Raw genomic sequence first — 17,347 nt, 5'->3', positions numbered from 1 at the left:
TTTGCAAGGGTCATTGTAATCACCCAGACCCAGTAGAGATGATGGATCGGATCAAGTATTTCATGAAGGTTCCAAGCAGTGAATGGGAATACCACTAAATTTTCAGGACAAATGCAAATTCTAAATCAAACGTAAGGGAAAACTTCTAACATTCAAGTTTGCCAACTTCAGTGAATGTTTACTTAGCTTCTTTGTCCCAATTACTTTGGGTGAAATTTCACTTAACCTCATTTTGAAATCTCTCAATTTAATGTATTCATCTTTTAATTTTAATTTTTTAAATTTCACCCCTCCGTTAAGATAATACGGATAATCCTAATTGAGGGGTCACAAAATTTTCAAAATACCAATTTTTTTTTTTTTTTTGGAAAAAAGAAAAGAAAACTGCAGGATTCAGGCATTGATCAAGATTTAACCGAGTTTGCAAAAATATCAATGCTTGAATATATATATATATATATATAAACAAGGTTATTTTGGAAATTTTAGTGGGATTTAACAAAAAATTCTAATTGATGGGTAATTTTATTTTATTTTATTTTTAAATCTAAACTGAAATTTTTTAAAGTTTAAGACAACTTTTAAAAATCGCCGCTAATGACCCCTCAATAGCAACGACTTTGGGGTTGCTGCCGCATGAAGTAGAATTAATATCTCTAGTACACTGCACCAACCCATATCTAACCTCAGACCCATCACCCACAGGCCGTTTACCTGTCTTGTACAACGTCTCTGTTCCTAAAGCATCTGCTATTAGTTCATTCATTAGAGCTATTGCTCCAAAATTAGTTCCAGGTGAAGTGGTATTCTTGATATTCCACATGAACGCCCCTGGAAATATCTGTTGCACTCCAAAGAAATTAGTATCGGAGTACCTTAACATGCAATCATCGAACCAGATGATGACAGTTTTAGAAGATGGACACAGAAGTTTGATATATTCAACCGCGTAGATGACACAGCGTTGGCAGGTACCAATGCTAGCATCACCTCGGCAGAGGAAGAGGCCGTAGACGCCATTAGAGGTATCGTTGTAGAAGCTGTTGTTTTCGGAAGCTTTAGAGGATAAAGAACTCAACAGGACCGTGCGGTTTGATTCGAAAGAGGCCTTGGTGGTTTCGTTGGATTGATCTTGACAATAGTTTAGATTCACTGGGAAACTGTAGGTTTGCTGCGAATTAATGGAGCTGATAAGCGCACACCCTACAAATAATAGAAAAAGGAAGGCTTTTTGGATGAAAACCATTATCCCTCCCAGACTTCAATATTAGAAGATTGGTCCATGAACATATGCTTATAGCAGATAATCTATACAATAAAATAATCTTCTCGTGTATGAGAAAACAAAATAATGTTATTGGACAACCTTAATTGGTGTACTAGTTCAACTTGCAGACTTAATTATCTGGGCTACATGCTTCACCTAATTCCCACGACCGGCCAGTTAATATTGAACTGATCAGCTTTGATCATGAGAGACTCAATAAGAAAAGGTTGAATGTTTCCATTCAACATGACTTCGTAGAGGCTTCAAAAATGGCACCAACACATACCTAAAAGTCAGCCCACTAGCTTACCCTCCTGAATAAAAAGCCTCTAATTATATTCTTCAACGCCGGTTAAAGCTTGCCATTTTACATTTCTGTTCAAAACTCATATCATAAGACCCGGCACTCCTTTTTATTAAATTACCATGTTAAATTTAACAAAACATTTAGTTATGATACGATGTTAAATTACCAATTGCCCAAAAGCTTAAGCGGATAGAATAAGATAAATTTAATCGCTTAATTATTACATTAAAACTCTCCCTTATGTGTTGACTCAATTTTTTTTTTTTTTTAATAGGTGAGGCCAACACATGGAATATTTAATTTAAATTGAGGTAATTTGACGGAGTCAAGGTTCGATTCGATCCCAAGACCTTTGGTTTTGATACCATGTTAAATTACCATTTATCCTAAACGCTTAAACTAATAGGAATAAGTAAATTTAAAAATTTAATCAACAATTTAACACTTTCTTTCATGTGTGGGTCCAAACTCTATTTTAATAGGTGAGACCAAATACGTGAAATATTTAATTGAAAATGGGAGGTAAATGACGAAATCAAAGTTTAATTTGAGGACGTTTGGTTCTGATACTATATTAAATTACTAGTTATCCCAACAACTTAAGTTAATAGAAAGAGGTAAACTTAATCACTTAATCATTACTTTAACAATTTGGGGACAATAGCCATTTCCGCTATGTTTGAATTTGCTTTGTATAATTTGGTATATGTGCTAATTTAATGCATGTAGTTCCTCAATTCGTATGCAAATATATTTACAGAAAAACTAATTACAAGTATAGAAGTAGGATATGGTTATAGAAGTACTACACTTCTATACCCTGTAGTATTTGCAGGGAAATGATGCATCCCCTGATAGGAAGGAAATTCTGTAATCAAAATGGAAAATTCAAGTTTTTAAGTGGATGGATGGAACAGCATATATACTCCAGTTAATCTCTTGACTAGGTAGAAGCACTTGTTGAAGATTGATCAGATGCCGAAAATCTTATCATGGTTCCACTTGTTGTAGATTGATCAGAAAAGATAGGTCTACGTACAGAGAATGGAGGTGCTAATGGCCGAGGAAGGTTTATCGAGCTGCTTCCAAACATGAGGACGACCATTGACATTGTAGGTCTTTCACTGGGATCTTCCTGAACACACAACAATGCGATATGGATCAATCTCAGAGCCTGACTTCGAGGACAAGTGTCGACTAAGGTCTGATCTATCAACTCCAGTCCTTTGCCTTCATTCCATAGTCGCCATGCCTGTTTCATAATCTTTTTACTTATATGTTCAACGCAGTAAAAAAAAACTTCATATTTGAAGATTCTGAACTCAATATACAGATGAAAAGAAGAGACTTACAATTGAGAGAAGGCTTTCTCCATGCTCTGGATGATAGAAGCCCATATTCTTTTTCCCACTTATGATTTCTAGCATTAAAACTCCAAAGCTGTAAACGTCGGACTTTACTGAAAATTGCCCCTCCATTGCATACTCTGGCGCTATGTATCCACTATTAGAGAAAATATTATGATTATGCCTTCAATCAGTTGAACAGAATGAAACCAGAACTTTTCCTGATGTAATATACTAACATTAAGAGCAAAAGTGACATCCAAACAGGATTTGCAAAACAAAAAAGTGCAAAAACACCCCTGTAAAGATTTACACTAGAGGAATGACTTACTATGTACCCACGACTCTGTTAGTGTTGGCTTCTACTTGATTGCCATCGAAAATCCTAGCAGTGCCAAAATCTGATATCTTTGGGTTCATGTCATCATCTAACAATACATTGCTTGCTTTCATATCTCTATGGATAATTTTGAGTCGAGAGTCTTCATGTAGATATAGAAGGCCCCTAGCGATCCCATTAAGAATGTTTGTGCGCTTAGCCCAATCTAGTATTCCACTTTTTGCTGGATCTGCATTGTAATAACAGGAAGGAAAATAGTTATCTCAGATAGGAGATTTGTGCCTTGGTATTGGGGACGAGAGAGAGAGAGAGAGCAAACCAAACAGGAAGGCATCCAGACTAGTGTTGGCCATGTACTCATAGACTAGAAGCTTTTCGCCTCCTTCCAAGCAGCATCCCAAGAGCCTTACTAGATGTTTGTGTTGAAGTTTGACAATTAACAAAACTTCATTCTTGAACTCTTCAAGACCTTGTTTAGATTTCATTGAAAGCCTTTTAACTGCTATTTCCTTTCCATCAATCAGCTTCCCCTGGAAGCAATTTAAACTTTCTCAATCATAGAAAATTTATCACATGGTAATGGTACACACACACACATATATATATATAACGCTATCTCTGTCACAACATTACGGTTCACTTGTAGTTAGTTTCTACTTCTAAAACTAAATTATCACAGCAATCTTTAGATGCCATTCATTGATCCTCATCAACTATTGCTATTTTTCAAATTCAAATTATACAATAATTTCCAAAAATGCATGTCTACAAAAAAAAAAAAAAAAAATCTAGTTAGTCTTAATTTTAACCTTGTAAACTGGGCCGAAACCACCTTCTCCAAGCTTATTTGCATCAGAAAAATTATTTGTAGCAGCCTGCATGGTCCTTAAATTGAAGTAATGCATTTCTCCACTGTTGTCTTGATTCCTGGCATGGATACATCCGTCCCTGAAGTCTATTGACTGTGAACCTTCCCTGTTTCCTAACATAATTGCTTGGTTTATTTCCTCTTCTGAGTATCAAATTAAATAGATTTAAAATTAGTGGCAGTCTATAATTAAGTACAAATCAAATAGAATTAGTTGGCTTGTTTCCCCTTGAGTAGTATGTAATCTACCTTCTCCTCTTCTCCTCTTGCAAAAGGATGAATAATGCCAGAAACCCAAGAGGGCCGCAACTACTGCAATTGATGATACGGTAATGCTTACGATCTTTGTTGTATTGTTTCCTCCTCCTGTCTCATCATACAATACAACTGTAGGTTTGCTTACAATATCTTGAAACTAAGATATATAAATCAATAAATATAGGGATATGGCCTGCACAAATAGTGAATTTTTAACTTAGCTTCTTTGTCCCAATTACTACCCTCAGTTCTGAAGAATGCCATTATCCTCAACTGTTTTTATATCATCATCTGTTTATTTTCCAGTCAGCCCCTGTCAACTGATTTTCTTAGATCTACTACGGTCCCTATCAAAAAATTTGATTGTCTAATATACTTGTACTTTATGATCAAAACTAGGTATTAACATAATTGTTTCTTCTATAAACTTAATGACTGATCTATAAATTGGCCTAGATGCACATGCATATTTTTGTAAGTCCAAATTATGCAGAGGCCGGAAAAGTTGAACTAGTCTTACCATTATCAGGCAGTGGCTGTGGTGCTGCAGCCACAGGTTGGGGCAGCGGCGGTGCAGGCGGCGGCACAGGTGGTTGCTGAATGAATGAGTAGTTCTCATACCTTATATTGCAACTTGGGGCCAAAACGCGCCACCCTATCTTCTTTTGGCAACCCCAACGCCGATTGGCTTCAGTAATCAACTGTTGGAAACAATTGCCGCATGAAGTAGAATTGATATCTCTAGTACACTGAACCAATCCATATCTAACCTGCCCAGACGAGTTACCTGCCTTGTACATGTACAACATCTCTGTTCCTAAAGCATCATCTATTAGTCCGTTCATTAGAGCTCGTCCTCCAAAATCAGTTTGTTGTGATGAGGTTAGATTCTCGACATTCCACATGAACACCATTGGCGATAAATCTTCCACTCCAAAGAAATTAGTATTGGAGTACCTTAACATGCATTCATCGAACCAGATGATGGCAGTTGTATTTGATGGACACCGACTTGTGATATCTTGAGCCGCATAGCTGACACAACTTTGGCAGGTACTACTGTTAACATCACCTCGACAGAGGAAGAGGCCGTAGATGCCATTAGAGGTATCGTTGTAGAAGCTGATGTTTTGGCAAGCTTTAGAGGATAAAGAACCCAACAGGTCTGTGAGGTTTGATTCGAAAGAAGCGTCGGAGGAATTGTTAGATTGATCTTCACAAAAGTGGTAATTGTAGGTTGGCTTGGAATTAATGGAGCTCATAAGCGCACAGCCTGCAAATAATAGAAAAAGGACAGCTTTTGCTTTTTGGATGAAAAAAAACATTGTCCCTCCTAGACTTTTAACAGAAAATTGGTCCATTAACATATGGTTGTAGCAGATAATCTATATATATACAAGAAAACAATCTTCTCATGTATGAGAAAACAAGTAAAATAATGTTATTGGAGATAACCTTGCTGGAGTTCTTGTTCAACTTCCATAATCGATTATTTATTTCGGCCACGTATTAGGTAGATACTGTTATCACTCATAAATACGATGTGGAAATTTGAGTCCGATTGTTGTGACGGCTAATGTCAGCTAGTTAATTATCGCCGTTGAAAGGTCAAAACTACTCCCATTGTCTAAGTTATATTTTACTCCTCCCAAAATATTGATACCTCATATATTATCACTGTGAAATTAAATATTTTTTTCCATTTTTTTAAATATTTTTAAAGTTATTAATAAATAAATTAAAAAATATATAAAACATAATCATTTGAAAAAAAGAAAGAAAAAAGAGCTGATATGAAAAGGGCTACCCATTTTCGATGGGTTTATTTTTATTTTATTTTATAGTTTAATTTAATGGTATTCTGAAGAGAAAAATACAAAAATGTCGAATTTGACATGCATGCCTCACATTTGATTCAATAAAATAATATTTTGACTATTTTATTGAACTATATCGTTAAAAACACTACATCCAACTCAACAACTTTGTTGAGTACTGTCGCTCAACAATGCATATTTGTTAATAATAATAGAAAAATTAATATTGTTATCTCTCTTATTTGAGAATAGGAAAAGTAGATAAATAAATAATATTTTAAATAAAAAAGATAAAAGTTGATAACTAAAATGTTAAGTCGGATGTAAATGCTTTGAAAAAGTAAAATGCTAAAATAGAAAGAGGTGATCATTTAGCTAAAGTTTAGCTAAACATTTGTTGAGGCGGATGTAAATGCTCTGATAGGAGAGGCCTTAATGTCATTTTTTAAAGTTTATAGTGTAAATACAAAACAATGATAATTCAGGAGGCTAAAATGTATATATATTTTCCATAATGTTTTCTAGACGCAACAAATTGCCTTTATATTTCCTATTTGTCAACGGTCTGAATCTTGGTACGATCTCTCCATATATTATTTGTTTTAAGGGTAACTTTACTTTAGACCTCTGAATTATCATACGATTTGATATACTCTTCCAAACTTTAAAACCTCTCAATTTGAACTCCTCAACTTAAAATTGCAATCAACTTGAACCCCCCGTCAAATTTTAAACATTAAAAATGAGACAATAATATTTATACCCTGACTTTTTATAAAATTTCAAATTTATCATTAATTCCAAAAAAAAAAAAAAAAAAAGGGTTCCGGCCTTGTGAGCGTGGGTCAGGCCAGACCCACTGTACTCCGGCTCCGAGCCCTGCTCCGGCGAGATTCGTCTCGTATCAGCCACAAAGTTTGACCCTCGTTTTCTCGGAACCTAGTGTTTTCGCCTCAAACCCGAAGACTACCGAGCTGGATTTCACAAAGGACAGCTTGTCATCAAGCTCGTCGTTCATGTCGTCCGTGATCACCAAAGACGGCAACGTCTCAAACGGGAAGCTAGAGCCGTCGATCCACGCGGGTCTGGCCGTGACCCACACTGGGTTTTGGCCAGAGACCCGCGTGGGTTAGGAGACCCACGACTGGGTCACAACCAGACCCACGTGGGTTTGGCCCAACCCAAGATTTTTTTTTTTTTTTTTACTTAAAAAAAAACGAAAAAACAAAAAACAAAAATCATGAATATTTTGATTTTTTTTTTTGACGTAAGAAGTTAACGGCTAAATCCAACGGATGGGTTCAAATTGAGAGATTCTAAAGTTTGAGGAGACTTATCGAATCGTATAGTAATTTAAGAGTCTAAAATGAAATTATTCCTTTATTTTATAATGAAAATTTATTATAGAGAATATTACAACTCACCTAATATTATTAACGATTGACTTTCGCAATCCAATAGTTGTGAATTTGCATATCTCTTGACTCTTGTACAAAGATGGACAAGAGACATGAAAAAAAAAAGAGAAGAAAGCAAACATTTTTCTAAATTTATATTTTAGGATTGAAAAACAAAACTTAAAAGAAAAAAGCTCATTTATTTTTGCCCAAAAAAAGGATAAAATTGTATAGTATTAATTAATAGGGTTAAATAACTACCAATACCGGACTCAAAAATAGATCAAAAACTCACTCTCTGAGCTTCTCTAGAAACTTTTGTTTCTTCTTCTTTCCTTAATCTTTTCAGCTTGCTTCCATTCCTGCTTTCTCCTTCTTGCATCCTTAACAAATAGATATGGACTTATGGACTCTCTCATTGCCCAAACAGAAGCTTTATCCTGGGAGGACCCTTCCTCCCAGTTAGAAACTCTTCCCCTTAGCAAGTCATCGTTGCATATCTCCCTCTTGTAGGGCATATCATTTCTTGGCCCTTTGCCGTTCCCTTCTCCTTTGCTGTGCTAGGACCAAACCTATTCCTTTTCAAATTTTCAAAACAGGAGCATATCACCAAGATACAGGGCCGGCTCAATGTATTTTGGAGCCTTAGGCGAAACTTAGAAATTTGGCCCTTTTTTTTTTAAGTAAATAATAATAATAATAATAATAATATTAATATTATATTTTTATTTAAAAACCATTCTTCTCGCCTTTTGAAATGCAAAATTACTGATTAAGTTTTTATATTCAAAATTTTTTAACATCTTTTTTTTTTTCAATTGATAATATGGTTAATCTATTTAATTTCTCTAGTGACATTGTTGATCTTGGGTAGGATTTTTATCAATTTTAATTTTGAAAACCTTCTTTCTGCAGAAGCAACTGTAACAAGTATTGTCAATAAAATTCTATGAAAAATAATCAAGTCTTTTTATATAATTTAATATGTCAATTGGAACACTTTCTATGATTAGAAAGTGGAGAGGCAGACGAACAAAGAGTCATATTTAAAATGCCCCTAGTAGCTAGCATTATACTCTATGGAGTCTATGTTTTTGGCCGTTGCCTATCCCTAGATAATAAAATAGGAAATAAATCAATAATATTTTATTTGTAATGATGAGACGAAATTCTCATCATTTATGATAAATCGGTTTTTATATTTGTTTCTTGAATTATTTCTAGAATTTATAATGGGCTTATTAATTGGGGCCTTATTAAATTGAAGCCTTAAATTTTGATGATTTTTTTTTTGGTCTTATTAAAAAAAAAAAAAATGGGCCTTAAATTTTTTTGAATTTTTGTTTTTGTTTTTGTTTTTTTGGCCTTTTTAAATTGAGGCCTTTTTTATATTACTTAATTATCATGATTAAAGGCCTTAAGTTTTGATGAAAAAAAAAAAAATTGGGCCTTAAAATTTTTTTTGTCCAATTTTTTTTTTTTTTTTTTTTTTTTTTTTTGAGCCTTATTAAATTGGGGGCCCTAGGCGAGGGCCTAACTCGCCTAGGGCTTGAGCCGGCCCTGCCAAGATACTCGACCGGACAACCCGGAATGTCAATGGCTCTCTTCTTGCTCTTCAAAAATGGTCTCCTACTGCTACTATAGGAGAACTTTCCCCGAAAGATGTTCCCTTCTGGATACAAGTGCATGGTCTTCCTCTGTGCAACATGACTACCAGAAATGCTGTAGCCATTAGGAAAGGCTTGGGTCATCTCTTGAAAGTAGATGATGTCAATGGTGCTTCCTCCACCTTTCGTAGCTACTTCAGAATCCTGGTGGAGATTGATTCTTCGAGGCCCCTAAAACCTGGCTTCCCTTTTGCAAGACCAGTTAGTGAAGTTACATGGGTGAGCCTTAAGTATGAAATGCTAGATGTTTATTGAACTGATTGTGGTTTGATTGGGCACAAACAGTTTTTCTACCAAACACCTCAAGCTGATAGATTTCCCGCCAAGTACAAATCTTCCCTCAAAGTCAATATATTCTCTAATCTTCTTTCAACTCAATCCATTGATCATCATATAGTAAACTCACCCCAACCTGGTTCATCTCATGAGTTTGAACGAGGCCTCAAGTCAACTCAGCTCCAAATATCTAGCTCCCCTCCCAATTCTATTCAACTTGAACATTTGGCAGAGGAGAACCCGGGAAGGAGATGAAGAATATTTTGCTTTTGAAAAATTATTAGGATAAACAAATGGACGGTGGAGATGAAATCCATCTTGGACTCTTGGAAAAAGAATTAGGCGTGAATGGAAAAGTAGGAAAAGTAGTCTGATTATTTGGGAAAGTGAAAAAGCATTATGAAATAAGACAAATAGCAATAACTTTTGCAATCCCAATTTCAAACCACAATCGGCCATGAAAATTCAAACACTAAAAACCACGAAATCCTACTATTGGAATCAAGGGAAGAGATTACCTACCAAACCGTGTTTCCCTTTGCTTGGAAACAGAGGAAGCTCAGAGACCCAACTACAGAGCTAGCCGTAGTTGGGCTGAGGTCCACCGCTCCAGGCGCTGCCCACAGCACCACAAAAAACTTTAAATATTTTTTGAAACATAATGAGCAGTGGAGAAATTTAAAAACTTTGAATTTTTATATTTTACTTTTTGGAAAAAATTCACATCACCCTAAGAAGTTTCAGGTGTTTTTCAATTTGAACCTCAAAGTTTAAAAATTGGCAATGTACTTCCCTAATGTTTCAAAAATTTTCAATTTAAACTTTTCGTTACTAAATTCCATCAAATTGGACAGAAATCTATAAAATTACGTAATTACACTTGAGCTTTTATTTTTTTATTTTTTTTTAAGTTCCGTCAAATTTAACGGAAATTAGTAACGGAATGTTTAAATTAAAATTTTTTGAAACATTAGGGAAATACATTGCCAATTTTTAAACATCGGAGTTCAAAATAAAAAACCACTTAAACTTATGGGATAAAGTGGATTTTTCCTTTTTTTGGTTTTTAGTGTAGAGAGTTAAGAGTCTGGGTGGACTTGCAACCACCGCTCAAGAACTGCCTCTAGTGTAAAATATGAAGATGAAGTCCTCCTTTGGGGACAGTAGTCATTTACTTTTTATGTGTGAATCTGTTTTCTATAATTTGGTTTCTATGCTAATTTGATGTTGTTTCTCTTCGTATGCAAATATATTTACAGCAAAATCTATTTCAAGAATAGAAGTAGAATATGGTTATAGAAGCACTATAATTCCTACCCTGTAGTATTTGCAGGAAAATGATGCATCCCCTTATAGGAAGGAAATTCTGTAATCAAAATGGAAAATTCATGTTTTTAAGTGGATGGATGGAACACCATACTCCAGTTAATCTTTTGACTGGATAGAAGCACCTGTTGAATATTGATCAGATGCGAAAAATCCTACCCTGGCCGCAGTTGTTGAAGTTTGATCAGATAAGATAGATCTAGCTAAAGAAAAAGGAGGTGGTAATGGACGATGAAGATTTATCGAGCTGCTTCCAAGCATGAGGACGACCATTGACATTGTAGGTCTTTCATTGGGATCTTCCTGAACACATAATAATGCGATATGGATCAATCTCAGAGGCTGATTTCGAGGACCAGTGTCGACTAAGGTCTGATCTATCAACTCCAGTCCTTTGTCTTCATTCCATAGTCGCCATGCCTGTTTTATATTGTTTCTAATTATATCAATGCAGTAAACAAAAACTTCATATCTGAACTAAACATACAGATGAAAATAAAAAAAGATTTACATGTGGGAGAAGGCTTTCTGCATGCTCTGGATGATAGAAGCCCACATTCTTTTTCCCACTTATGATTTCTAGCATTAAAACTCTAAAGCTGTAAACATCGGACTTTACTGAAAATAGCCCTTCCATTGCAGACCCTGGCGCCATGTATCCACTATTGGAGAAAATATTATGATTTATGGCTTCAATCAGTTGAAGAAATGAAACCAGAACTGTTCTAGATGTGATATACTATCATTATGAGGAAAAGTGACATCCAAACAGGATTTGCGAAACAAAGAAGTTCAAAAGGAATGTACCACCCAACACATTTACACAAGAGGAATGACTTACTATGTACCCACGACTCTGTTAGTGTTGGCTTCTATTTGATTGCAGTCAAAAATCCTAGCAGTGCCAAAATCTGATATCTTTGGATTCATGTCATCATCTAACAATACATTGCTTACTTTCATATCTCTATGGATGATTTTGCTTACTCCAAAGCCAGCAAGGTGTATGGTCTCGTGCAATGTAGAGGCGACATGTCTGCCAGTAATTGTGCCAACTGCACAAAGGCTGCCATTGCAGAAGCCTTGAGCGAGTGTCCGAAGTGCAAAGAGGTTTTGGTCTGGTTTGCTTGGTGTTTTCTACGGTATTCGAACGAGAGCTTTTTTGGGATTATGGAACAGGGTTTAGTGGGCATCACCAACGACACTGATTTCGACGATCCTTATGTGATTTCAAAAGGGCTTTCCTTCATGGGTGGTCTTGCTTCCACGGCTCCTAATCAGCCTTGTATGTTCCAGAAAGCGGTGCTGGATGTCGGACAAAGTGGGCAGAGGTATGGTGTGGCTCAGTGCAGGCTAGACATCAGTAGGGGTGACTGTGGCGTGTGCTTGGATGCTCAGTTGGTGACGTCTCGAACAACAATTGGAAACAAAAGATGGTGGGAAACATACGGTCCCAGTTGTTTTATGTGGTACCATGACTACCAGTTTTACTTCAACATCTCCATCTCTGCAAGTGAAGGTGACTTCCGCGGCGGATACTTTAGCTGTTGTTTTTCTTCTATAATGTGGATGATACGTATAATTAATGTCTTTCCATCGGAAACTATTGCAGGTTCTAGAAGAGCCTCTTCATATGGAAGAGTTTCAATTGGAGTAACTATTGCAGTGCTAGCACTTCTGGTAATGGTCTAGCTAGATTGTTGTCCCGGCCTGTCGGCAGTCGCCATGGGTATAGGAGATGAAGGTGAAGGATTTGCAAACAGCAATTTTTTCATTTCGTTTGTTTCATTTTCTATTTGTAGGCAGTGAAAATTAATTATAAGCTTTTAACAATCGTTTTATGAATTCGGCAGCGGTATGATAATATATACGTTATATAAGTACCTTATATTGAATAGCTTCGTCTCCTTGATTACATTTGTCTTCTTTAATTATTTATTTATTATACTAATATACATTGTTACATTACTTGTATTTGATGCTTTAAGATTTTCATTCTCATTAACTTAAAGGGTTAATTACCTTTACTCCCTCAAATTGGCACTCATGTACAAATAGCTCTCCCGAGCTACCACTTGTTGCATTGAACCTACTTGAACTACCATTCATTAGCAAAACCCCCTCTCTATTAGTCAAAGTTGCCATAAAAAGTAGAATGATCAATTAGAAACTAAATTTATATACATACTTTTAATATATATTTTTTTAAAAAAAAGCTTTGATTTGAAGGTTGCATTATCGCGTAGGTTTAATTTTGGTGCTACACCCTCGTTACAATTTATCATCATGACTAGATTAGCCTTTGAAATTGATAAAATATGTCTCTTGATGATGATACTTATTATCAGCAATGACATCTAGGTTTAGGTTCTTAATTAAGCTATTTGCAATGACCTGATCAAACATTATTAACTACAACATTAAGGTTGTTGTTGATAACCAATATATATTGACAGAGCAATTACAACGACTTATTAATTAACAATGACTAGACGTAGTTAAAAGTCATTAGTGACGACCTCAAACATTATCAGCAATAACAATAAGGTTATTGTTGATAACCAATATATATTGACAGAACAACTGCGACGACTTATTTGCAATAACCAGCCTAAGATGATATCAACGAGGCTGAAAATGGTGATTCCGCCAACTATGATTAGGCCTTTTCACCTCGACATCGTTTGCCTTGTATTAATAAGTAAGAATTAATTTGCCCTGTAATTTTTTCTCTCAAGTTGACCAGCCTGAGATGAACTTCCGACCGGTATTAATCCTACAAATATTTTCAAATTATAAGTAAAAAATGACTTCCTTTTCAATTCCTTATATATGTGTCTAGATTTATGTTTTATGGTCTTGGGCCATTAGATGAACCGTAGCTGAGATTGCTTGAAGATATCTAATCTTGGGGCATCAGATGAATCATAGCGAGTGAAATTTATATACAAACATGCTTATTATAGCCCCCTTCCACGAAACACTACCTAGGAGATAACTCAGTAATTGAAGCCTCGTAACTAGTTCTTGCGCAATTGACATCCAGTTGCAGTGGTGTGGCTGACTGAACATTGCTCTTCATAAAGCTTACAGGTTCTGTAGGTAAACGGAGAGCGATTGAATCGCTATTAAGCATGAGAACAACTGAAGCCATGTCTGGTCTGTCATCTACATTTTGTTGAACACACAGTAGACCGATGTGAATACATCTCATTATTTCAGCTTTTGAACCACCCTTCATTAAGATGGGATCTATGAGGTTCGAAGCTGTCCCCTCCCTCCAATTTCTCCATGCCTGCATAAATATATCAATGTGCCACATACATGTTAAACAAAATGCTGTATCATTAATTTTCAACTTCTTTAATCAAAGTTAAGAATGTACCAATTGATATACATACATAGCTGAGAAGGTACTCCATATTCTGTGTGTTACGGAAACTAGTAATTTTTTGACCACTTATAATCTCTAAAATTAGGATACCAAAGCTGAAGACATCTGATTTTATCAAAAATTGCCCAAACATTGCATATTCTGGAGCCATATATCCACTGCATATCATATCAATAAACTTTGCTTAAGTTTGAATGGTATCAGAGTCGCTAAAAATGACAGTTAAAATCATTTAATTTCAATGGCTATCTTGGTGTGTTAATCCAATGCAATTTATGAACGACACAAGCATGCATAGTTGTAGTACTCATTAGCTCTAACTCGTTTTGATACTTACTAGGTCCCCACAATTCTATTTGTACTGCCTTCAGTTTGATCCAATACGAATAATCTTGCCATGCCAAAATCTGAAATTTTAGGATTCATTTTTGCTTCTAATAGAATGTTGCCAGTTTTGAGGTCACGATGAATAATCCGAAGTCGGGAATCCTCATGAAGGTACAAAAGCCCTCGAGCAATGCCACCTATAATTTTATACCGCCTTCCCCAATCTAAGTCTACACGCTTCATCGGATCTGCATATTTATGAAATCATATTTTTCAGTCAAATATTTAAAATTTGCTCTTTTTTGGAACGCAAATGAATGTTCTTTTTGATCATAATGTAGGAGTAGAAATTGAGTAGTACCAAATATATAGTGATCAAGGCTTGTGTTAGGCACAAACTCATATATAAGAAGTCTTTCATTTCCTTCCATGCAGAATCCAAAGAGCTTAACTAAATTCCGGTGTTGGAGCTTGGCCACTAGTAGAACCTCATTCTTAAATTCTATATCTCCTTGTCCAGAGTTTTTGGATAATCTTTTCACTGCTATCTCTTGTCCGTTTGAAAGCCTACCCTGAATATATAAAAATAAGCAATAAATAAAACAATTCAGGTCAACTTCATAGAATTAAATACAGTTGTTTGATACACTTTGACAAGTAAATAATGATCCTTTTTTTAAAAAGAAAAAAAAAATTATGATGCTGTTTTCTTACCCTGTAAACTACCCCAAATCCACCTTTCCCAAGTTTATTCGCATCAGAAAAGTTGTCTGTGGCAGCTCTAATGGTGCCGAAATTAAATTGCAAGGATTCAACACTTGTTATTTCATCCACAGCTTCAGAGAAGAGGTGCAAGTTATAATATGTATTCAAATGGTTAAAGTGCATTCTTTAAGTAAGAGTAACACACTAATTAATTGGATTTAGAATTAGTGGCAGCTAAAAGTACAAATCAAATAGAATTAGTTGGCTGGTTTCCCCTTGAGTAACATGTAAATCTACCTTCTTTTATTTTCCTTCTGCCAAAGGATGAATAATACCAGAAACCCAAGAGGGCCGCAGCTACTGCAATTGATGATACGGTAATGATTACGATCTTTGTTGTATTCTTTCCTCCCCCTTTTACTGTCTCATCATACAATTCAACTGTAAGTTTGCTTACAATATCTTAAAACTAGGATATATAAATCAATAAATATAGGGATGTGGCCTGCACAAATAGTGACGAAGAAGACAAATCCTTAAGCACCCCCTTTTTGCAAGGGTCATTGTTATCACTCAGAAGAGATGGTGGATTCAGTATTTCATTAAGGCTCCAAGCTGTGAATGTGGAAAACTTTAAATTTTCCAGATAAATGCAATAAGTTCTAATCAAACATAAGGGAGAACTTCTTCTTAATTGTCTTTATATCATCTGTTTACTTTTCCCATCTGCCCTGTCAACTGATTTTCATAGATCTACTAGGGTCCTCATCATTTGAAGAATAAAAAATTTGGTACTTTATGATCAAAAGATATTAAGATGGTAATTTCTTCTATAAACTAGCACTGATCTAAAAGTTGGCTTACATGCATAGTTTTATTAATCCAAATTATGCAGGAGACAGAAAAGTTGGAACTAGTCTTACCAGGCACAGGGGGCGATGGCGGTAGCGGCGCAGTTGGTTGCTGAAAGAATTGGTAGGTCTCATACCTTATATTACAGCTTGGGGCCAAAACGCGCCACCCTATCTGCGCTGCGCAACACTGATTGGCTTGAGTCATCAACTGTCCCAAACACTTGCCGCATGAAGTAGAATCGATATCTCTATTACACTGCACCAACCCATATCTATGCTCCGACGCATTGCTATTTCCGGACCAGTTATCTGCCTTGTACAACATCTCTGTTTCTAAAGCATCTGCTATTAGTCCGTTCAGTAGAGATTGTCCTCCAAAATCAGTTATATTAGGGGAAGTTCTATCCTGGACATTGAACAGGATGACTCGTGGCGATGTCGTTTCCACTCCAAAGAAATTAGTATCGGAGTACCTTAACATGCATTGATCGAACCAGATGATGGCAGTTGTATTTGATGGACACAGGCTTGTGATATTTTGAGCCGCATAACTGACACAGCTTTGGCAGGTACTAGTGTTAACATCACCTCGGCAGAGGAAGAGGCCGTAGATGCCATTAGAGGTATCGTTGTAGAAGCTGTTGTTTTCGGAAGCTTTAGAGGATAAAGAACCCAGCAGGACTGTGAGGTTTGATTCGAAAGAAGCGTCGGATGAATTGTTAGCTTGGTCTTCACAAACGTGGTAAATATAGGTAATTGGCTGGGAATTAATGGAGCTCATAAGCGCACAGCCTGCAAATAATAGAAAAAGGAAAGCTTTTTGGATGAAAAACATTGTCCCTCCTAGACTTTTAACAGAAAATTGGTCCATTAACATATGGTTGTAGCAGATAATCTATATATACAAGAAAACAATCTTCTCATGTATGAGAAAACAAGTAAAATAATGTTATTGGAGACAACCTCGCTGGAGTTCTTTGGGCTACCTATTAGGTAGATACTTTTATCACTCATAAACGCAATGTGGAAATTTGCGTCCGATTGCTGTGACGCCTAATGTCAGCTAGTCAATTATCACCGCAGTAAGGTCAAAACTACTTCTCAGAAAAATTATAAAAAAAAAAAAAAAAAAAAAGGTCAAAACTACACCCATTGACTGAGTTATATTTTACTCCTCCTGATACCCCATATATATTAT

General features: G+C 35.8%; 5 protein-coding genes across 5 annotated transcripts in view; 1 reads left to right on the top strand and 4 right to left on the bottom strand.

Moving 5' to 3' along the window:
* Positions 1 to 1,246, bottom strand: part of LOC132170022 (cysteine-rich receptor-like protein kinase 25) — a 3,722-nt gene extending 2,476 nt beyond the window's left edge. Inside the window, exons 1-2 of the mRNA XM_059580947.1 lie at positions 686 to 1,246; positions 24 to 94 (exon numbers count right to left, since the gene is read on the bottom strand). Coding sequence (XP_059436930.1) covers positions 24 to 94; positions 686 to 1,246 — 632 coding nt within the window. The remainder of the gene's footprint in view (positions 1 to 23; positions 95 to 685) is intronic.
* A 1,063-nt stretch (positions 1,247 to 2,309) lies between these two features.
* LOC132168768 (cysteine-rich receptor-like protein kinase 10) lies at positions 2,310 to 5,672 on the bottom strand. Its single transcript, XM_059579801.1, has 7 exons — positions 4,907 to 5,672; positions 4,378 to 4,494; positions 4,070 to 4,272; positions 3,580 to 3,790; positions 3,252 to 3,489; positions 2,927 to 3,077; positions 2,310 to 2,826 (listed from the first exon to the last, which is right to left on the bottom strand). Exons 1-7 carry the CDS (start codon positions 5,646 to 5,648, stop codon positions 2,518 to 2,520), a joined length of 1,971 nt encoding a protein of 656 aa, XP_059435784.1. The 5' UTR covers positions 5,649 to 5,672; the 3' UTR covers positions 2,310 to 2,517.
* A 5,296-nt stretch (positions 5,673 to 10,968) lies between these two features.
* On the bottom strand, positions 10,969 to 11,524 carry LOC132170021 (cysteine-rich receptor-like protein kinase 15). The gene is made up of 2 exons (XM_059580946.1): positions 11,381 to 11,524; positions 10,969 to 11,289 (listed from the first exon to the last, which is right to left on the bottom strand). The coding sequence occupies exons 1-2, from the start codon at positions 11,522 to 11,524 to the stop codon at positions 10,969 to 10,971; spliced, it is 465 nt and encodes a 154-aa protein (XP_059436929.1).
* Positions 11,380 to 12,608, top strand: LOC132168771 (cysteine-rich repeat secretory protein 55-like). Its single transcript, XM_059579804.1, has 2 exons — positions 11,380 to 12,388; positions 12,482 to 12,608. The coding sequence occupies exons 1-2, from the start codon at positions 11,839 to 11,841 to the stop codon at positions 12,559 to 12,561; spliced, it is 630 nt and encodes a 209-aa protein (XP_059435787.1). The 5' UTR covers positions 11,380 to 11,838; the 3' UTR covers positions 12,562 to 12,608.
* A 1,158-nt stretch (positions 12,609 to 13,766) lies between these two features.
* LOC132170020 (cysteine-rich receptor-like protein kinase 10) overlaps positions 13,767 to 17,347 on the bottom strand; it is a 4,918-nt gene continuing 1,337 nt past the window's right edge. Inside the window, exons 4-9 of the mRNA XM_059580945.1 lie at positions 16,219 to 16,941; positions 15,305 to 15,426; positions 14,952 to 15,162; positions 14,601 to 14,838; positions 14,271 to 14,421; positions 13,767 to 14,164 (exon numbers count right to left, since the gene is read on the bottom strand). Coding sequence (XP_059436928.1) covers positions 13,853 to 14,164; positions 14,271 to 14,421; positions 14,601 to 14,838; positions 14,952 to 15,162; positions 15,305 to 15,426; positions 16,219 to 16,941 — 1,757 coding nt within the window. The 3' untranslated portion in view covers positions 13,767 to 13,852. The remainder of the gene's footprint in view (positions 14,165 to 14,270; positions 14,422 to 14,600; positions 14,839 to 14,951; positions 15,163 to 15,304; positions 15,427 to 16,218; positions 16,942 to 17,347) is intronic.

The sequence above is a fragment of the Corylus avellana genome, chromosome ca2 (assembly GCF_901000735.1).
Source record: "Corylus avellana chromosome ca2, CavTom2PMs-1.0".
Taxonomy (NCBI): domain Eukaryota; kingdom Viridiplantae; phylum Streptophyta; class Magnoliopsida; order Fagales; family Betulaceae; genus Corylus; species Corylus avellana.
The sequence above is the reverse complement of the archived record's forward strand: the minus strand, read 5'-3'. Positions and strand labels throughout refer to the sequence as shown.